The 22794-nt window shown below is 40.6% G+C and overlaps 1 protein-coding gene across 1 annotated transcript in view; it reads right to left on the reverse strand.

Annotated features, from left to right (window-relative positions):
• Nucleotides 1-22373: 22373 nt before the first annotated feature.
• AOAH (acyloxyacyl hydrolase) overlaps nt 22374-22794 on the reverse strand; it is a 180808-nt gene continuing 180387 nt past the window's right edge. Inside the window, exon 21 of the mRNA XM_001501241.5 lies at nt 22374-22744. Coding sequence (XP_001501291.1) covers nt 22616-22744 — 129 coding nt within the window. The 3' untranslated portion in view covers nt 22374-22615. The remainder of the gene's footprint in view (nt 22745-22794) is intronic.

Consider the following 22794-nt stretch of genomic DNA (forward strand, 5'->3'; position numbering starts at 1 on the left):
GAATAAATTCGTGTACTTCCAAAGGAGAGGAGCTGCTCTGGGGGATTCTAAAAGCCTCTTCACAGCCTTTTTGGCTGGGAAACACGGACTTAAAGAACTCCCCTGTTCCCCAGAAAACCATTTTTGGGGGGAGTTGACTACTTCCATTTGGCACCCACGGGTCCAGAAGGGGTCTCTGGGGGGCTGAGGGAAGAGGATAGACCAAGACTGTGTGGGAGAAGCCTGAGGTCTCTGGCCACTGCCCTGGTGGCAACTCCCAGCCCAGGCCTCTGGGGGGGTCCATGCCCCACTCCCGGGCAGAGGCTGCAGGGAGCAGCTCATAGGGAGCCACTGAGGCTAAGAAGCTCAGGAAAATGACCAGGTTCTCCAAGGGATGCCACCCCCTCTTCTGCAGGACTCGAGGCAGCACAGGGCGGGGTCAGTAGGAGCAGGTTTCTGAGTGGGGAAGAGGTCCAAGTCTCCTTGGTTAACTGTCTCAGAGAAGATAGAATCTCAACAGAGATGTGGTGAAGAGGGATGTTATCCTTGCTCTCAGTGAGAGTAAGACTTGGCTGGGGGCTCCTTTTTACACTATTTTGCACATGTAAATATTATATATTTACTCTACATTTTGCTGTGTTCTCCTTATTTCGCCACATCCTTCTTCACTGTCTCAGAAGGATCAAGAGCAGACCTTAAACAAACTCCAGGCTCTTCTCTGCTCACCAGCGGGATATAGACGGGAGTTGACCAAGGAGAGACAGTTGACAGACATTCTGCTTCTCGAGATCTGGCTTCCTGGCTGTTGCCTTTGGTGTGAGAGACTGAATATACAAACGGACCATGACCAGACTACGTATAAAAATAGGACTCTGACCCACAATCTGCAGCGACCAGCCAAGAAACCCCACCCATTATCTACAGTAAGCAGCCTAGGAAGCCAGCTTGCTGTCTATAAATCAGACTTGTAGGAAGTCAGACCACTATCTCTAGTAACTAGTCCAGGAAGCCAAACAATAACTTCTGTAACAATCAGCCCCGAACAACCAGGACTTGATGAATAACTGACACACTCCCTAATTTTTGTCCCCATGTCAATTTAGAGCCAACTTGAGAAAGCTGAATATGCATGCCTAACCAGTTACATAGGGTGCCCCACTTCTGGTCGGCCCCCGACGGCTTCCTCATGCCGACAGCCTCCAAGCTGCGAGTCTCCCCTTTTTCTACCATAAAGCTTTCCCGCTCTTCTGCCTGCCTTTGAGTCTCGGCCAACACAAGTGAGATGGTTGCTGACCCCCTTGTTATAGCAATCCCTGAATAAACAGCCTTTGCTCTTTTCATTTGATTGGTCTTTGTTTATTCCCACAATTGCCACAGTTTTTCGGATGTTCCTAATTCTCACATCCAACCGAAAGACAACTTCTCAAGGCTTGGAATAATTATTCAAAATATTTGTGTCTCAAAATTATTGAGGAAATAATTACTCAAAATTATTGACAATGCAATTAAATGCTATTTGAAGTTTTCTGAGGCCGAATGGAAGGATTAAAAGGATTGAATGTTGGGAATCTAGGAGTAATATATATGTGTGTGTATTTTAATTCTTATAAAATAATTCTTTATAAAAACTTTTATTTTATCTTCTCTTTTAACATAAACTTGACGAATATCTCAGTCTACTAGTGTGAATTTTCCGGGTTGATTATAGGAATTCTGGAAGGAGGTCAGCGCTTAAGGAAGTGTCACTGTCTTGTCAATCGATAAGTTTTCAGTTTAAGGACTGAGCTTGTTTACAGCGGAAAGTGGTGAGCGTACAAGTGTAGTTTCCAGTTTTACCACCAGATGGTGCCAATACTTCTCTGCTAGGTTTTGCTAAGTTGCTTTGTATCCATCCTCTCAAGGGGCATTTGAGAGACGTTGAAAAGATTGGTTATACTCTTAACTGAATTAAGGTTTTTATTATTAATTCAACTTTATATGTAGTTAAAAATGCGTGTAAGTGTATAACATCCTTCAGAACAATTTATGCCAAAGAATCAAGCAGCCTGAAATGGAGAACTACTTAGTTCCTGTAATCGTACTCATGCTTTCTATTTAATTTATACAACTTTTGAAAACCAGTTTCTACAGGTCAGATCTTTCAAAATTTCCATTTGCTTGCCATCTGCTGCACTGTAGACCAGCCATTTAATATTAAAACTTGCTCAGAAGCCGCACTCTCAAATGCACACACTAGCTCATCAATACGCTTCCCCTCCCTGGGCTCTTTTCTCCTACGCCGGGGGGGGGGGGGGGGGGGGGGGGGGGGGGGGGGGGGTGGCAAAGTGGAAGCCGCTTGTCTGTCTTTTCTGTTTTCCTGTTGGAATCGAGCGAAGATTTGGCCATTCCATTGATTTCCCTTCCTCCACTCCTCTCGTTTTTCCAGTGGTGTCTTCTGAACAAGAGTGGTCGTCCCTTTTCCTCCTTAAACTCTGGGTCCTGGAGACTCAAGGGATGTCTGGATGGAGCAGAGTGCTCTGCTCAGAAACTGCTTCTCTTTTGGAAGATGACCCCCAACTCACTCATAGCGTCTAATCCACTCAACAGCAACCAGCATCAACTCACATAAACTCCTCCAACGTGAACTGAATCCATATGTGGGACGTCTTGGTATGCCTTGAAGTAGGAATAGGGAATTTAGAAAGCAGTAATAAAATACAGGTTCACAAGCCCTGATCTGAAATTCTTGGGATCAGATGTGCTTTGGGATTCAGAATGTTTTGAATTTACAAAGCTAATACGGTGTACACACCATATGTTATGCAATACGTCAGCAGGGTCTAGGGCAACTCCCCATAATCAAACATTAATATTTCTGCAGAGAAACATGAACAGTCACATTAAGTGGGATAAAGACTAAATGGCCTCATGTCAGGAGTCAGGTCAGGTTTTGCCTCCAAGCAAATTAGGAAACAAAGCTTTGGTTGTAGGAGCTTTTGGGATTTTGGGAATGCGGATAAAGTATTGTGGAGCTGTATTAGGTGTATTTACATGTGTTATTTCATTTAATTCCTGCAGACATCCTATGTTAAATATAGGGTTATACGAATATGGGGAACCTGATGGTCAGAGTGGTTAAAAAAATTTCCCAAGGTCACACAGCAGAGGCAACATTCAAACCTTGGCCTGACTCTAGAAGGCAAAATATTACATTGCTTCCCATGTTTACCAAAAATACTAAATATTCTAAAATAATAAAAACACTTTGACTTCCTTGCTAACTTTTGGCGTTTCACCCATATTCTTCACTCTTCTTTATTTTCCTTGGAGTCCATGAGAAAGACTAGGATGACTGAGTGAACTATTCCACCAGGACGGATTATATAAGCCCTTCCCTGGCACCTCACAGCCCAGCTCGTATGCCTGGGAGGGGAGCAGGGCTGCAGGGCTGAAGAGCCAACCAAACATCAGATTTTCCAGCTGCTAAAGATTCCTGTTGTGCACTTGGTCTGCACAGCTAATCAGCCTTGACATTGTCTGCAATATAATCCAACATCTAATTAATGTCTTTCGCTTCCTTTTGCAAATTTTGCACCAGCCTGGCCTCCCGTAAAGGGATTCTATCTCTTTGAATGGGGACGTCGGAAGTCACTTGGCTTAATAACGTTGTCAGGAGGCTAGGGAGGAACCGTTGGCTTTATTCTGTACATTTTCACAGGATGGGAATGAATTAAAATAATTATATTTTAAAATTATGCTTTCAAGGTAATTCATGAGCCATGTTCCTTTTTTGCATCCTAATTATCCTTGCTCTCTGTTCCCTTATGTCTTTCCTTCTTCCAACTTATAATCCTACTTATACTCTAAAGTTTAGGAGCTGATAGTCTTTCTTTCCCTTATGTTTCTTTCTTGTAGTGAAACCAATAGCTTAGCAATTGCATGGATACAAAACTCTTTTTATACGCCCATAAAAATATTGCAGGTCACAATAAACTGTGTAACATTTTAATGAGTTCTTCCAGTGACCTTTTATAGACTTTCAAGATTTGTTAGAAAAATGATTCTATAGGTGTACGTATATCTACATGTCATGCTTAAGGTACTTAAAAAATCCCCCTTGAGGGGCTGGCCCCGTGGCTGAGTGGTGAAGTTGGTGCACTCCGCTGCAGGCGGCCCGGTGTTTCATTGGTTTGAATCCTGGGCGCGGACATGGCACTGCTCATCAAACCATGCTGAGGCAGCATCCCACATGCCACAACTAGCAGGACCGACAACGAAGAATATACAACTATGTACCGGGGGGCTTTGGGGAGAAAAAGGAAAAAAAATAAAATCTTTAAAAAAAAAATCCCCCTTGTCTTATTTTTATATAGATAAATATCGGATACAGACATTCATGCACTGACACACCTAGCTTCCCATCTGTCCCTGAAATTTACGTACAATGAAGTGCACAAATCCTCTGTGTTCCATTTCGTGAGTTTTGATAAGTGCATGCGTCTGTGTAACAAAAACGTTTGTCACGATAAAACCATCACTCCAGAGAGTTCTTTCACGTCCCTCTCCAGTTTCCCCCACTCCAGGCAAACACTTTTCTGAATTTTTTCCTGTGCTTATTGGCTAGTCACATGCTTTCCTTTGTAAAGCATATGTTCGAATCTTTTGCTCATTAGAAAAATAGGTTGTCTTTTTATTATTGAGTTGTAGGAGTTCTTTAAATATTCCGGAGTTGTTTGTCAGATCTACGTTTTGTGAATATTTTCTCCCAGTCCGTGGTGTCTTTGGATGAGCAGAAGTTTTAAGTTTTGCCTAATTTAACAGAATAATGTTAATTCTGTCTAAAGTTTGATTCATCAGTTTTTCTCATTTTTGGTCACTGCTTCTGTGTCTTGTCTAGGAAGCTCTTACGGAGCCCCAAACAGTGAAGATATTTTCTTATATTTTCTTCTAGAAACTTTTTAGTTTTTACATTTAGAAGTAAGATTCATCTTTAATTTTTATATATGGTATGATACAGAGATGGAAGAACATTAAAAAAAAATTCAGTAGTCCCAGTATTACTTACTGAGAAGACTTTCCTTTGCCCTTGCATTTCTGTAAAAAAATCAAATGACCATACATATGGGGCTTTGTTTCCAGGGATCATATTCTATTCCATTGAGTTATTTGTCTGTCTTGATGTCGGTATCACATGATCTTAATTATTATAGTTGTACAGTAAGTTTTCAGTCAGGGAGTGAACACTTCTGTTTTTTTCTTTTTTCTTTCCAAAATTGCTTTGGCTAATCTAGGTTCTTTATATCTCTCTCTATATTTTAGTCTAGCTTCAGATTTTATTCATTTATTTATTTTTGGTGAGGAAGATTGGCCCTAAGCTAATGTCTATGCCAGTCTTCCTCTATTTTTTGTATGTGGGATGCTGCCACAGCATGGTTTGACAAGCGATGTGTAGGTCTGCACCAGGGAAGCTGAAAACCTCGGGCCGCCAAGGTGGAGTGCGCAAACTTATCTACTACACCACTGGGCTGACACTCAGATTCTGTTTAAAAAGTCTCTGGGATTATGTTTAGGATCATGCTGAATCTGTAGATCAATTTTAGTAGAGTTGACAACTTAATAATATTGTTTTCTGTTTATGAATATGATATATATATATGTCTCCATTAATTTAGGTCTGTTATAGTTTCTTTCAGCAAGGTATTGTTTTGGGGATAGAGATCTTACATGTCTTTTGTTGGTTTTACTCTTAAGTATTTTGTGCTTTTTGACATTATTTTAAATGACATTTTAAAAAAATTTCACATTCCAACTCTCTGCTCCTAGTACATAAAATTACAATAGCAGAACGTAATCTTATTTTTACTAGAAATTTGTTTTTAGAAGTATAGGACTTGCAAAATCTATAGGCAGCCATGTATAAAACTTAGCTCCAAAATAAAGTTCTAGCCTGCAGGTTAACAAGATTTACAGAGCTGCCACTTGTAGCCTAAATTCACATGAGGCTTTCGCCTCCAGCGCAGCACAGCCTTACAGACCTTTCAGCGAGTTGGTATATGGCTTCAGTTACCAAATCATCACGAGCAGGTTTAACTGTTTTTTTTTTTTTAATAGACTTTATTTTTGAGAGCAGTTTTAGGTTCATAGCAAAATTAAGGGGAAGATACAGAGGTTTCCCACCTACCCCTACCCCTACAAATGCAGCCTCCCTGCTTATCAACATCCCTGACCAGAGGGCATGAATGGATAAAGAAAATGTGGTATATGTACAATGGAACATTATTCAGCCTTAAAATGGAAGGGCATTCTGCCATTTGTGACAACATAGAAGAACCTGGAGGGTATTATGTTAAGTGAAATAAGCGAGACAGAAAGATAAATACTGCATGGTATCACTTACATGTGGAATCTAAAGTAAAAAAGTCAAACTCGTAGAGACAGAGAACAGAATGGTGGGTGTCAGGGGCAGGGGAGGGGAGAATAGGGAGAGGTTGTTAAAAGGGCACCAATTTTCGGTTTTAAGATGAATAAAGTCTGAGGATCCAATGTCTAACATGGCGATTGTAGTTGATAACACTGTATTGTATAATTGAAATTTACTAAGAGAGTAGAATTTAAGTGTTCTTACCAGAAGAAAACCCAAAAGGTAAATATGTGAGGTGATGGATGTATTAACTCAATGGGGGGAATCCTTTCACAATGTATACGTGTATCAAACCATCACGTTGTACACTCTAAATATCTTACAATTTTATTTGTCAATTATACCTCAATAAAGCTGAGAAAAACCCACTCACAACGGGATACCACTTTATATCCATTTGGATGGCTATTATTTAAAACAAAAAGTGGAAAACAACAAGTCTTGGTGAGGATGTAGAGGAATTGGAAGCTTTGTGGATTGCTGGTGAGAACGTAACATACTGCAGCCACTGTGGAAAATAGTTTGATGGTTACTCAAAAAGTTAAATGTAGAATCACAATGTGATCCAGCAATTCTACTCCAAGATATATACTCAAAAGAATTGATAGCAGGGACTCAAACAGATACGTGTATGCCAATGTTCACAGAAGCATTATTTGCAGCAACCAAAAGGTAGAAACAACCCAAGTGTCCATCAACAAATGAATGGATTAACAAAATGTGGTGTGTGCATACAATGGAATATTATTCAACCATCAAAATAAATGAAATTCTGATGTATGCTATAACATAGATGAACCTTGAAAACATGATGTTAAGTGAAATAAGCCAGACAAAGAAGGACAAATATTGCATGATTCCACTTATATGAGGTACCTAGAGGAAGCAAATTGATAGAGACAGAAAGTAGAATGGAGGTACCAGGGCCTGGGGGAAGGAGGAAATCGGGAGTCATTGTTTAATGAGTGCACAGTTTCTGTTTGGGATGATGAAAAAGTTCTGGAAATGAATAGTGATGACGGTTGCACAACATCGTGATTGTATTTAATGCCACTGAATTGTACATTTAAAAATTGTTAGAATGGCAAATATTGTGTTGTATATATTTAAACACAATAAAAAATTGAAAAAAGGGCAAAAAAGAAAAAAATTTCCATTTATTTCTAGTTTTCTTTTTTTATATACTTGGGGCTTTATTATATATGTATTTATTGAGATATAATTGAGATTTAAAATTATATGTTTCAGGTATATAACGTAATGATTTGATATACATATATATTGTGAAATGATCACATAAGTTTAGTTACCATCCATCACTACATACAGTTACAATATTTTTCTTGTGATGAGATCTTCTTTTATTTTGTTTTATTTTATTTCTGTTGTACATTATTACTTGTCAGTCACCATATAAATGTGCCCCTTTACCCCTTATGTGCACCCCCAACTCCCTTCCCCTCTGGTAACCACTAATCTGTTCTCTTTGTCCATGGTTAGTTTATCTTCCACATATGAGTGGAATCAAGTGGTGTTTGTCTTTCTCTATCTGGCTTATTGTGCTTAACATAATACCCTCAAGGTCCATCCATGTTGTTTCGAGTGGGACCATTTTTGTCTTTTTTTTGGTTGAGTAATATTCCATTCTCTATATGTACCACATCTTCTTTACCAAATCATCAGTCGATGGGCACTTGGGTTGCTTCCACTCCTTGGCTATTGTGAATAATGCTGTGATGAACATAGGGGTGCATACATTTCTTTGAACTGTTGATTTCACGCTCTTTGGATAAATACCCAGTAGTGTGATACCTGAGTCATATGTTATTTCTATTTTTAATTTTTGAGAAATCTCCGTACCGTTTTCCATAGTGGCTTCATCAGTTTGCATTCCCACCAGCAGTGTATGAGGGTTCCCTTTTCTCCACATCCTCTCCAACATTAGTAATTTTTTGTCTTGGTGATTATAGCTATTTTAACAGGTGAAAGGTGATATCTTAGTGTAGTTTTGATTTGCATCTCCCTGATGATTAGTGATGTTGAACATCTTTTCATGTGCCTGTTGGCCATCTGTATATCTTTGGAAAAATGTCTGTTTATATCCTCTGCCCATTTTTTGATTGGGTTGTTTGTTTTTTTGTTATTGAGTTGTGTGAGTTCTTTATATATTTTGGAGATTAACCCGTTGTCTGATTTATGATTTGCAAATATTTTCTCCCAGTCGGTGGGTTGTCTTTTTGCTTTGTTCCTGGTTTCCTTTGCTTTGCAGAAGCTCTTTAGTCTGATGAAATCCCACTTGTTTACTTTTTCTTTTGCTTCCCTTGTTCTAGTAGACATGGTATTCAAATGATCCTTCTAAGGCTGATGTTGAAGAGCATACTGCCTATATTTTCTCCTAGGAGTTTTATGTTTCATGTCTTACTTTCAAGTCTCTAATCCATTTTGAGTTAATTTTTGTGTAAGGTGAAAGATAACAGTCTACTTTATTCTTTTCCATGTGGCTGTCTAGTTTTCCAAACACCATTTATTGAAGAGTTTTTCCTTTCTCCATTGTATGTTGTTAGCTCCTTTGTTGAAGATTAGCTGTCTGTAGATATGTGGTTTTATTTCTGGGCTTTCAGTTCTGTTCCATTGATCTGTGTGTCTGTTTTTGTACTAGTACCATGCCGTTTTGATTACTATAGCTTTGTAGTATATTTTGAAGTCAGGAATTGTGATGCCTCAGGCTTTGTTCTTTTTTCTCAGGATTCCTTTAGCTATTCTGGATCTCTTGTTGCCCCATATGAATTTTGGGATTTGTTCTATTTCCATGAAGAACGTCACTGGGGTTCTGATTGGGATTGCATTGAATCTGTAGATTGCTGTAGTAGGTATGGACATTTTAACTATCTTAATTCTTCCAATCCATCAGCATGGAATATCTTTCCATTTCTTTGTGTCTTCAATTTCTTTCAACAGTGTTTTATAGTTTTCAGTGTACAGGTCTTTCACTTCCTTGGTTAGGTTTATTCCTAGATATTTTATTCTTCTTGTTGTGATTGTAAATGGGATTGTATTCTTGAATCCTCTGTTAGTTCATTATTAGAGTATAGAAATGTAACTCATTTTTGTAAGTTGATTTTGTACCCTGCAATTTTGCTGTAGTTGTTGATTATTTCTAATAGTTTTCCAATGGGTACCTTAGGCTTTTCTATATATAAAATCATGTTGTCTGCAAACAGAGAGAGTTTCACTTCTTCATTGCCTATTTGAAGTCTTTTTATTTCTTTTTCCTGCCTAATTGCTCTGGTCAAAACCTCCAGTACTATGTTGAATAATAGTGGTGAGAGTGGCACCCTTGTCTTCTTCCTGTTCTCAGAGGGGTGGCTGTAAGTTTTTCCCCATTGAGTATGATGTTGGCTGTGGGTTTATCATATATGGCTTTTATTATGTTTAGCTATTTTCATTCTATACCCACTTTATTGAGAATTTTTATCATAAATCAATGTTGGATCTTGTCAGTTGTTTTCTCTGCATCTATTGAGATGATCATGTGGTTTTTATTCCTCATTTTGTTAATGTGGTGTATCATATTGATTGATTTGCATACGTTGAACCATCCCTGAGTCCTCGTTATAAATCCCATTTGATCACTTTTTAATATATTGCTGTATTTGGTTTGCCAATATTTTTATTGAGAATTTTTGCGTCTATGTTCATCAGTGACATTGGCCTGTAATTTTCCTTCTTTGTGTTGTCCTTGTCTGGCATTGGGATCAGGGTGATGTTGGCCTCATAAAATGTGTTAGGAAGTATCCCATTTTCTTCAACTTTTTGGAATAGGTTAAGAAGGATAGGTATTAATTTCTCTCTGAAAGTTTGGTAGAATTCTCCAGGGAAGCCATCTGGTCCTGGAATTTTATTTTTTGGGAGGTTTTTGATTACTGTTTCAATCTCTTATGATTATTCTATTCAGATTCTCTGTTTCTTCTTGATTCAGTTTTAGGAGGTTGTATGAGTCTAAGAACGTATGCATTTCTTCTAGATTGTCCAATTTATTGGCACATAGTTCTTCATAGTATTCTCTCATAATCCTTTGTATTTCTGTGGTATCCATTGTAATTTCTCTTCTTTCATTTCGAACTTTATTTATTTGAGCCTTCTCTCTTTTTTTCTTAGTGAGTCTGGCTAATGGTTTGTCAGTTTTGTTTACCTTCCCCAAGAATCATCTCTTTGTTTTATTGATCCTTTCTACTGGTTTTTTTTTTTTTTTTGGTTTCAATTTCATTTATTTCTGCTCTAATTTTTATTATTTTCCTCCTTCTGCTGACTTTGGGCTTTGTTCTTCTTTTTCTACTTCTGTTAGGTGTAGTTTAAGATTGCTTATTTGAGATTTTTCTTGTTTGTTAAAGTGGGCCTGCATTGCTATGAATTTCCCTCATAGGACCACTTTTTCTGCATCCCATATGAGTTGGTATGGTGTATTTTCATTTTCATTTGTCTCCAGATATTTTTGGATTTCCCCTTTAATTTCTTCAATGGTCTGTTGGTTTTTCACTAGTATGTTGTTTAGTCTCCACATATTTGTCACTTTCACAGCTTTTTTCTTGTAGTGAATTTCTAGTTTCATGGCATTATGGTCAGAAAATATGCTTGATATGATTTCAATCTTCTTAAATTTATTGATGGTTGCCTTGTTTCCCAATATGCAGTCTATCCTTGAGAATGTTTGATGTGTGCTTGAGAAGAATGTATATTCTCCTGATTTTGGATGGATTGTTCCATATACATGTATTAAGTCCATCTGGTCTAGTTTTTCATTTAAACTCAATATTTCCTTGTTGACTTTATTTCTGGATGATCTATCCATTGATGTAATTGGGATGTTAAGGTCCTCTACTGTTATTGTTTTGTTGTTAATATCTCCTTTTAGGTTTATTAATAGTTGCTTTATGTACTTTGGTGCTTCTGTGTTGGGTGCATATATAAGTGTTATGTCTTCTTGGTGGAATGTCCCTTTTATCATTATATACTGCCCCTCTTTGTCTCTCATTGCCTGTTTTATCTTGAAGGCTGCTTTGTCTGATATGAGTATGGAAATACCTGCTTTCTTTTGTTTGCCATTAGCTTGGAGTATCATCTTCCATCCCTTCCCTCTGAGCCTGTGTTTGTCTTTAGAGCTGAGATGTGTTTCCTGGAAGCAGCATATTGTTGGGTCTTGTTTTTTAATCTATCTTGCCACTCTGTGTCTTTTGATTGGAGAATTCAATCCATTTACATTTAGGGTGATGATTGATATATGAGGGCTTACTACTGCCATTTTATCACTTGTTTTCCAGTTGTTCTGTATTTCCCTTGTTTCTCATCCTGTGTATTTCGGCTTGCCCATTCAGTTTAGTAGTCCTCTATGACGGTTTCTCATTATTAATCATTTGTGTCTCTGCTCTGATTATTTGTTTAGCGGCTACCATGAGGTCAGTATAAGAAAATCTTATAGATAAGATAGACCATTTTCTGATAACCTCTTATTTCCTTAGTCTAAGCTGATTCCATCTCTCTCCTCTTCCCCTCTAAGTTATTGTTGTCTCAACTTATTCCATCTTTTCTTGTGAGTTTGTGGTTAAAATGATGTAATTATATTTATTTTTGATGGTTTCCTTCCCTTTATCTTTAAAGTTATAATTAAGTGTTTGCTTATCTGTTCTGATAGAAAGCTGTGATTTTCTGCTTTTGTCTGCCTATTTATCTCCTTGCTCAAGGCTTTGTAAACTCTTTCGTTTTTTAGGTATGAAGGCCTTCTTGAGCATTTCTTGTAGGGAGGTCTTGTGGCAATGAATTCCCTTAGCTTTTATTTATCTAGGAAAGTTTTTATTTCTCCATTGTATCTGAAGGATATTTTCTCTGGATAGAGTATTCTTGGGTGAAAGTTTTTGTCTTTCAAAAGTTTAAATGTATCATTCCACTCTCTCCTAGCCTGTAAAGTTTCAGCTGAGAAATCCTCTGAAAGCATGATAGAGGTTTCTTTATAAGTTATTTTCTTCTGCCTTGCTGCCCTTAATATTTTTTCTTTGTCATTGACTTTTGCCAGTTTTACTACTGTATATCTTAGAGAAGGTCTTTTTACATTAATAAAATTAGGAATTATATTAGCTTCTTTTACTTGTATTTCCAGCTCCCTCCCCAGGTTTGGGAAGGTCTTAGCTATTCTTTCTTTGAACAAACTTTCCGCTCATTCTCCTTCTCTTCTCCCTCTCAAATACCTATAATCCTTATGTTGCATTTTCTAATTGAGTCAGATATTTCTTGGAGAGGTTCTTCATTTCTTTTTAGTCTTAGTTCTCTCTCCTCCTCCATCTGAAGCATTTCTATATTTCTGTCCTGCAGACTGCTAATTCTGTCCTCCATCATATCAGCTCTTTATTTAGGGACTCCAGATTTTTCTTTACCTCATTCATTGTGTTTTTCATCTCCAATATTTCTGATTGGTTTTTCTTTATAGTTTCAATCTCTTTTGTGAAGAATTCCCTCTGTTCATTAATTTTGTTCCTGATTTCATCAAACTATCTTTTTTATGATAGCTATTTTGAATTCTCTCTCATTTAGATTATATATTTCTGTCCCTTCAGGATTGATTTTTGGGTGCTTGTCATTTTCCTTCTGGTCTGGAGTATTAATATACTTCTCCATACTATTTCATGGCGTGGATTTGTACCTTGGCATAGTGATAGTACATGGTCACAGCTTCCACCTGTCCCCACTGAGGGGCGTCAGGAGCTGTGTATTCTGAGCCTGCTGCATCCCCTGGTGTCTGCGCCTGTCATTTAGAATCTATGCTGACAGGACCAGTCTGCCATTGCCAGTTTGCTCACTCATAGCTGCTGCTTTTGTAATCTACACGTGGATGCTCTGGCTGATCAGTTGAGCTGAAGTGCTGGGCTGGGGGAGGGGTGCTTTGTTTTGCACGCATGATCTCAGGGGCATTCTCACTCTGCCCTTACTATCTGCTTTCATGGAATACTGCTTGATGAAGACACCCCCACAATAGCTTAGCCACCTCTGTGTGGGGCTTTCCCAGGGGCTGTGAAGGAACTTGGAGAGTGAAGGAGTTCCCACAGAGAGCTGTCCCTCCCAGCTTTTTTCTCAGAACCGCACATAGTCCCATGTCCTGCGTCACTGCCATTCAGGAGGGAGAGGAGATCCCCTTACCTCCTTCCTCTTCCTTCAGGGAGTCCCCTACCTCCACCTTCAGATGTACGGTGGTGTGAGTCTCTCAGATGTCTTTTGTATTGTGTGAGTGTCCTCTGTTGGTTTATGAATGTCATTTTTGTTGTATCTTAGAGGGGAGAGTCCAAGGGAAGAGCTCACTCTGCCATGATGCTGACGTCACTTCTGATGGTGAGAACTTTTGAGATTTACTCTCTTAGCAACTTTCAAATATGCAATACAGTATTATTAATTATAGTCACAATGCTGTACATTATATCCCCAGGACTTATCTATTTTATTACTAGCAGTTTGTACCTTTTGACCACTTTTATCCATTTTATTCACCTCCAACCCCTGCCTCTGACAACCACAAATCTGTTCTCTGCATATATGAATTCAGTTTTGTTTTATTTTTTAGATTCCACATATAAGTGAGATCACATGGTATTTGTCTTTCTCTGTCTGACATTTCACTTAGCATGAGGTCCTCAATGTCCATTCATGTTGTCATAAACAGTGGGACTTCATTGTTTTTTATGGGAGAATAATATTCCATTATACGTATATACCACATTTCTTTATCTATTCATCCTTTGATGGACAGTTAGGTCGTTTCCATATCTTGGACATTGTAAATAATGCTGCAGTGAACATGCTGGTGCAGATATCTTTTCAAATTAGTGCTTGTATTTCCTTCAGATAAATACCCAGAAGTGGAATTGCTCTATCATATGGTAGTCCTATTTTTCATTTTTTGAGGGATTTTCTTGCTGTTTTCTATAGTGGCTGCACCAATTTACATTCCCACCAAGAGTGCAGAAGCATTCCATTTTCTCCATATTCTCATCAACACTTCTTATGTCTTATCTTTTTTTCTGAAAAAGACATACAGATGGTCAACAGCTGCATGAAAAGGTGCTCAACATCACTAATCATCAGGGAAATGCAAATCAAAACCACAATAAGATATCACCTCACACCTATTATAACGTCTGTCTCTCTGTGGAAGGATTGTCATGCATAGGCAAGGAGGCAGCCATCTTTGGAGACTTACCCACTGCCCGTGTGTGTAGGGAGAGGTTTCCTGTGGCTGGGATGTAGGATAAAAGAACAAATGCACAGGAAAGGAGTGAGCTTGCAGGGGCTGGGCTGTTGGTGAGTTTCAATTTTAATCTGCAAAGTGGACTCCTGCATGAGTGGTGGCCAAACCACACCCTGGTTATAGAGATGATGAGAGCAAGTGTTGATTGATCACTTGCCATGTTATACAAACTTTATCTTACTTAATAAAGGTGGAGTTGCCTAGGATTTAGCAGCATGGAGCCTGGAGCCAGACAGCCTGGCTTCAAATCCTTGATTCATCATTTACTAGCTGTACAATCTTGAGGAAGTTACTTAATTGCTCTCTGCCTCCATCTCCCTGTCTATAAAAGCAGATAGTCATGGCAGACCTGCTTATGTAGTTGTTATAAGGATTGGGACAATAAATGTCATTTAGCCCTTTAGAAGCAACGGCTCTTGTTGTTAATGCTCACAATAGTGCTGAGAAACAGGTATTATTGCTCCCACTTTAAAGAGAAAGTAATTGAGGCACCAGGAGCTTAAACAAAATTCTAACCCAGACGACTGCCTCCAAAGCCTGTTGCTTCATGAAGTTCCCACTGATGGTGTTTTGATGTGTGCCCCAGCTCCAGGAGGTGGCAGGATTGAATTTTGTTCTTTCTGAAAGATACATGAGCCTGGAATCTCCGCTTATTATCCCTCAAAAGCCCTCTGCTCCCTTAGCAGCCTCACTCCACGTCCAGGCTCTGGCTGGTATTTGCAGAGCTACAATGTGGAGATCACTGCAAAAATATTAACACCTTGGGGCTTTTCTGAGCCTGTGAAAAGTGTGTATTTTGGAGGGCAGAGTTCTCAGGTGAGACTCAAGATCTCTAGGGTCTGAAGCTGCCTTGAGCCCTGGCTGCCCCAGAAGCCCTTGGTTTGCCCTCTGGCCCATCCTTCTGTGCAGTTTATTGACCGAGGCTTTGTGAACCCGTGAGTTACGTTTGCAGTGCTCTGAGGCCGAAAGCGTTCCTGTAAATGCTCCATGTAATTAATTATAAACAAAGCAGCCCACCAGGAGCACAATGCCCAAAGAAATCCTTAGCAAGCCTCGTTGTGTGCTTTTTTATTTATTTTTTTTATTTTTTTATTTTTTTTAAAGATTTTATTTTTTCCTTTTTCTCCTCAAAGCCCCCCCGGTACATAGTTGTGTATTCTTCGTTGTGGGTCCTTCTAGTTGTGGCATGTGGGACGCTGCCTCAGCGTGGTTTGATGAGCAGTGCCATGTCCGCGCCCAGGATTCGAACCAACGAAACACTGGGCCGCCTGCAGCGGAGCGCGCGAACTTAACCACTCGGCCACGGGGCCAGCCCCTCGTTGTGTGCTTTTTATTTCTCCTCTGCATTTCCATCCATCCAAGAGCTTCAGAAGTGTAATCCTCCTTAACAACAGATTCATGATGATGAGGCCATTACTTTTTGATACTGCAGTTTTAAGAAGCGACCCAGAAAACAGGCTTTAAAAGCAACCTCTCCCCACCCCCCTTTACCCCAAGCAAAGGACCAGATTAAAAGAGACCTAGCTTGTATGAATATTTATGCTAGAATTCTGCCAGATCAGATTAGAGGAGTTCAACCCCGCCGGGCAAACACAGATTCTGTGTTCTCAGATTTAACGAGAAACTGACATGTTAATAGCATGTTGATGCATCCATTCATCAGGAAATCCATATAGCACAGTGAATGCGCCATGCGTCTCAGGGCCCAGGAGAGGTGCTGCCTTTGTCGTTTTTAGTTCTGGAAAGCTGTTGCTGCAGTGAGAAGGATTCCAAAGACAGCCCGTCTCATGAAAAAGATAGACAGTGAGGATTCTGGTCTTAATATACCTGTGAAATTCCTCTCTTGACACTACCAGTGAGTGCATTACACAGAGGCTAATTCCTCTCAATAGCATCTCCCGAGGTGGTTGCTCAGAGCATGATGCCCCAGGGTGTTAATAGCTATCATGCGAGGAAAAGGCATTGGGTCAAAAATGCTGGCTAAATGAGGAGTTGAGCAGACCTCTTTCCTGCAGAACTTCCACCCTGTGTCTTTTCAGGAAGCAGATAAATTACGCTGTGCTTCAGTCTTTTTAGACTGTGGGGTTCTTCCTTCTCAAAGCACCACACCCCAGAGTGTACTGCCTTTTTGTCATGCACCATCTTGGCAGGCTTGGGAAGCCTGAAGATCCTTTCTTAGAATAACGTTTTTAAATGCAGAAAATATAACATGTAGGATTACCAAGGAAACCAATTGTATTGAAACCAAATATCACACTACTGAAAATATTTTGAAATATTTAAAAATGGGCATACGTTAGTCCACATGCTTCTTTTTTAATGGGTCTAATATCTATGGTTGTTTCAAAGTACTGATGGCCATAATTGGTATTTCAAGATACTGTCGATCCTCATTACTCACAAATTCTGTATTTGTGAATTCACCTACTCGCTAAAATTTATTTGTAACCCCCAATATCTATTCTCATGGGACTTTTGTGGTCATTTGATACAGGACCTGAGCTTGACTGGCACGTTCCCAGCTGAGGTTGAGCAAGGCAATACTCTGCCCTCTTGTTTTGGCTCTCATCTTGTAAATAAGTGTCCTTTCATGGTATATTTACTGCTATATTTTTGGCATTTTAATACTTTTTGTTGGTGATTTCAGTGTTTAGAATGGCCCCTGAGTGTAGTGCTGAAGTGCTGTCTAGTGTTCCTAAGAGCAGGAAGGCTGTTACGTGTCGTATGGAAAAAAATACACGTGTAGATAGCTTCATGCAAATGTGAGTTAGAGTGCTGTTGGCCATGAGTTCCATATTAGTTCATCAACAATAAATTAAATAAGGTGTCTTTAAACAGAAACACACAAAACAAGGTTGTGTGTTGATTGGTTGACAATAATGTTGTGACCAGAGGCTGGCAGGAACCTAACCCTGTATTTCCCCTAGGATGATGGTTCGGTATTTCCTAATTCAGTGTTCAAGGTAACATTATAGAACATAACTGCCATGAATAATGAGAATTGACTGTATCTACAGCAAATGTAATGTGATTTGAAAATATTTGTGACAAAGACAGCTAGTAATACAGCTGTATTTTGTTGCCTACATTCATAATAAAAGGAAATGTTAAATTTTACTTAGAGGGTAAAGAAGACAATTTTTTTCCCATATAAGTACACAGACATTCTTAATTCTGCGGGAGAATAGGTTTCCAAGGACCACAGTTAAGAATTCCTTCTCTAGTGGGATTAACTCGATGAGACGGTGGGGTGGGGGTGCTGGTGCAAATTCCTGGGGGCTCAGGTCTTGCTATGTTGTGTATCAATACAAGTCTCATATAAAGATTTTTAGCTGATCTGCTTTTGCTGGGGGGGGCCTGAAATGTTCTTTTTTGTGAGGAAGATTGGCCCTGAGTTAATATTTGCTGCCAATCTTCCTCTTTTTGCTTGAGGAAGATTATCGCTGAGCTAACATCTGTGCCAATTTTCCTCTACTTTATGTGGGATGCCATCACAGTGTGGCTAGACGAGGGGTTCCAGGTCTGCGCCTGGGATCCCAATTTACGAACCCTGGGCCACAGAAGCAGAGCGCGTGAACTTAACCACTACGCCACTGGGCCAGACACTGAAAATTGTTTTGATCAGCGCCTGAACCTAAAGGGCTCTACCCCAAATGAAAAATGCCCAGAGGTGGGGGGAGGGGTGGTGGAAATAGAGGTTCTTCATAATTATTCATGTGGAAAGTGAGGAGCCCCATTTCAGGAGTGAAGGGCAGGAAGGTCTTTCATCTGAAAACAGGAGAAACGAATAACAATATAGTGTTGGGGTGTTTAGGTGAAGATCACATAGGAGCCCCAAATCTTCCTACCAAGGGTGCCCAGAGCAGAAGCCATCCTCTCTGTGGATTGCGTTTCTTTCTTACCCTTCTTACCAGGAGTGTGATTCAATGAGGCTAATTAATTAATTAATTAATTAATTAATTCATTGAGGATGATTGCCCTGAGCTAACATCTGTGCCCATCTTCCTCTACTTTATATGTGGGATGCCTGCCACAGCATGGTTTGGTAAGTGGTGCATAGGTCTGCACCCAGGATCCGAACCACCTAACCCTGGGCCGCTGAAGCAGAGCACATGAACTTAACTGCTGCACGGCTGGGCTGACCCCAAGGCTAATTTAAATGGATCAAAAAGAGGCTCCTTTTCTGTTTTTAAATAGCAAGAAATAACGAAGTGTGACATGAAGAGCAACCCTAACGACTCATTGGTTCATACATTTGTCATTCCCTCACACAGTCAGTGCTCCTTATTGAGCCCCTCTCATGGGCCAGGCACTGTCGTTGGGCTGTGGATACAGGAGTGAATGTGACTGGCCGGGTTCCTTTCTCATGGGGCTTCTGTTCAGGTTCTGGTGCTTCTCACCAGAAGTCCACTCCAGGAATAGGGGAAGGGGCTGGAAAGGGACTCGAGCCGCCCCAGGAAAGCCCTTCTGGGGCCTCTCAGAGGACATCACTCACACTACGATGCTGAAAAACTAGAGGCTGAAGACAGTAGCTCAAGGGACAGCAGTGAAGAAACATGGGAGAGAAGCTGTCCCCTGCAGCTATCCTATAAATCCCGGATGCTCAGAATTTACAAGAAGTACACAAAGCACCTTACCAGGACAGGATATCCCCAAGCCAGAGGGAAAGATGTAGTTGAATGTCAAAGAAGGGACACATCTGGATGGGTGGGGAGTATAAAAAATGGAGGCAGAAGAGGATGCGGCTCATCCATGGGCTCCTGAACCAGAAGAGAGGGCCTGACCTTGGACTCCAGTTCTTGCAGAGACAACAGTAGTATTTAGTATTTATTTTGTGCAGTATTTGTGTTTTATAAAAAAAAGTGAGATGGGACATCATCCTCTCCCACCCCTCGATTTCTTGGTGCCGTGCCCCAGGGTGAGGTCAGGGCTCAGGACCCGTGTACTTCTGTCCTCCCACCTGAGCCTGTTCGGGGGAGCACGGGGAAGATGGAACTGGTTAAATTATTCCCCAAGGTGGGGGGTTCAGTCAGGAAAAGTGACAGAGATGACGTCTAGGGTAGGAGAAGGGAGGAGGTCAGGCTCAGGACAATTCAGCCTGAGCACCCCTCCCTATACCCTCCAAATCTCCTCTGGTTTCCCCCAACTTTTAAAATAACTCTAGTAGCTTCAGGGCCTTCTGGAAAAAGATCAGAGCCTAAAACGAATTCTCCCTTCCCCTAACAATAGTAAACAATATGAGATTATCAGCTTGACTAGTATTCTGGGGAATAGAAATTGGGAGAGCAATAAAGTAACCCGGAAGAGGAGGATTGAATGGAATTCTTTCTAAAGGCATACAGGATTTTAGCGCAGTGTTCTCTGGGTATATCTTGAGACTGAAGGATTAAGATTTCAGATTAAAAAAACAGCACTACAACAAGTATCGGTATTTTGGTGCTTAAAAATAACATGAGACTTTGGAACACCAAAACCTGTAAAGCAATTACCCAGATCCTATAAGTGGACACATCCCGCAGGAGGAGACGGATATGCGGGTTTCCACAGCCCAACACCGCCACACCTCACACTCTCCAATTCATTCTCCTGTTTCTTGCTTGAAACAAGCAGCCTTCTCATGGCCTGTCGGTCCTCTGCTGATCCATCTCCCGGGGACGATGCTCGTCATGCTGAACCAAGGGTTTTGTTCGGTAACAGAAATTAATGGGTTGACAACATTTTAAGTGTTTTTGTCCCCAAAACAGAAGCTCACACACAATCTGGCAAATTAGTTTAGTGAGCAGAGGTGGATTTACCGTAAGTTTAATAAAGATCAAGTTTTGGGGTCCCTTCCAAAGTCCTGGGAGAGGCCAGCAATGCATTCACGTGATCATTGCTTTGTAAAATTTGCAAAAGTAAGGTATTTAAACACAATTGCTTCCTCTCTGTTATATTTCTCTTATATCCGGTGGCTCTGGAGTGGCTATGGGAATTTTTGGGAAGTTGAAATGGAGATCTGTTTGGGTTGGGTTTAGGTTGAAATATTTATGTGGTTTGCAGTCATTTCTGTGAACAGTTAGGTTATTGATGGCCAGCCTGGTGTAGGAAGGGCTTCCAGGGACACTCCTGTTGTCCTCCAGCACTGTGACAAAGGGGCAGGGTTAGTGGTCATATCACAGTAGGAAAGTGTCCTGCAGCTCCTGGCAGAGGAAGCGTGTGGGTCATGGAGGAGAAACAAGGCATGAAATGCACAAAGGCAGAGACAGGCTGTGGTCATGTCTTCTGGCCATAACATGTCCACAGTGAGTGGGAGATTTGGTTTGTGTTGGTGCCCACTCAAAATAGAAGTATCTCAGGGCCGGCCCGGTGGTCTAGGGCTTAAGTTCGTGTGCTCCACTTTGGCAGCCTGGGGTTCGCAGGTTTGGATCCCAGGTGTGGACCTACACACCACTCATCAAGCCATGCTGTGGCAGTGTCCCACATACAAAATAGAGGAAGACTGGCACAGATGTTAGCTCAGGGACAATCATCCTCACCAAAAACTCACAAAGCAAAAAAAGTATCTCCCTATCAGGAATATATTCAATAATAAAACATACAGTTATACACACAGCCCCCCACATCATTTTAATTTTGTTTTTATTACAACAAAGATTTGGGTTCAAGTGATTTTTTTGGGAAGCCATGCCAAAAAGCAGGAATGAGGGAGCAAGGAGAGTGACACAGGGAAGGAGGAAGAGCCATTTAAGGTGGTGGCGGCTGTGAGCAAAGGGGGCTGATTCTGCCAAGAGCCCCTTAGGAGCACACAGAATGCCTCCCCAAACTGACTGCTAATGGAAGAGGCTGGTGCATCTATTCACCGGCCTCTGGGGCTCCTGGGATGGAACTGCTCCACACTTGTGGGCTGTGTCAAGCAAGCTCCTGAGGGCGGAATGTAGAAAGTTGTGCCTGCTTGAGGTGGGATGCTGGCAGCACAAGGTGGGGCTGGGTGCCCACAGACTGACCCTCAAATCTATGGCTGTAATCAGAGATGGGTGAGGGAGCTGACACCCCAATGAGAAGGGTGTGCAGCAGAATTTATCAGAATTCCTGTGCTATAGGAACACAAAGCTTTAACAGTACTACAAATAGGGAATGAGTCTTTAATAGCTCCCACACAAAAGAAATTTGATAGAGGTCTTCCCAATTTGACAACAATCCTAAAAATTTAAACTATTTTTTACCAATAGTGAGTTGCGTAGCTCAAAGAAACTCTTCTCCACTACCAATAATATGCAACAAATTCTACTTTTCTGTTCTATCTATAGACAACGATATCACAAAATCATTGTTATAGGAAGAAGTAATTAGATTATGCAGCCAAAGAACATAAGAAAATCTTTTAAAGAAAGAAAAAATGTCATTTTTTTCTGGACATGGTGAGCCTTATGGTATTTGTCAAATTTAAAAAAACTTAATTTGTTGTGATTTCTTTTCTCACTCTAAATAGATCTTTAAGTTTGTGCCTAATTTTGTGTTTATGGTTTTGTGTTCTGGTGTGTGAGACTCGGCAGCCAGCCAGCAGCCTTCTCAGGAGAAGCCTCAGCTTGGCGGCCATCTTAAGGAAGTCAACAACAGGGGTATCAGTTCCCCAGCTCACCAAGACCCTGGGTGAGTTGCCAAACACCCCTGAATTTCTTATTTGTTTTTAGAACAATTAACCATTAAAAGGCACAGATACTCTCTTGCTTGGAATGGCACCCAAAGCACTTTATTAAAGGTTATTTGAGGGACAATTGGAGAGGAACTGACCCCAGGAGCACACAGAATCACACTCAGATACACTCTAAAATGAGAGAAAACCACTTTGCAAAGATGCTGCCTAGGAGGTCCTAAGAGCCTGTGACATGGCAGCCTGTAACTATTTGTTGAGTGAGTTTACCCAACTTTCCGCCTCCCCGTGCTCCCAGGAGTGCACGTCCCTGAGGGACTCAGTGCCCGCCTTGGTCTCCAAACACCTTTTCAATCTGAGAGTTGAATGGATTCTCTTTTCCCAGAACCTGGGGCCACTGGAGCTGCACCTTCTTCCAGAAGACATCTGCCAACAGCAGCGAAGCCACCTGCAAGAGAGGACCCAGAGGAGGAGTGAAAGGGAAATTATCACAGAGCA

Source organism: Equus caballus, chromosome 4, assembly GCF_041296265.1.
Source record: "Equus caballus isolate H_3958 breed thoroughbred chromosome 4, TB-T2T, whole genome shotgun sequence".
Taxonomy (NCBI): domain Eukaryota; kingdom Metazoa; phylum Chordata; class Mammalia; order Perissodactyla; family Equidae; genus Equus; species Equus caballus.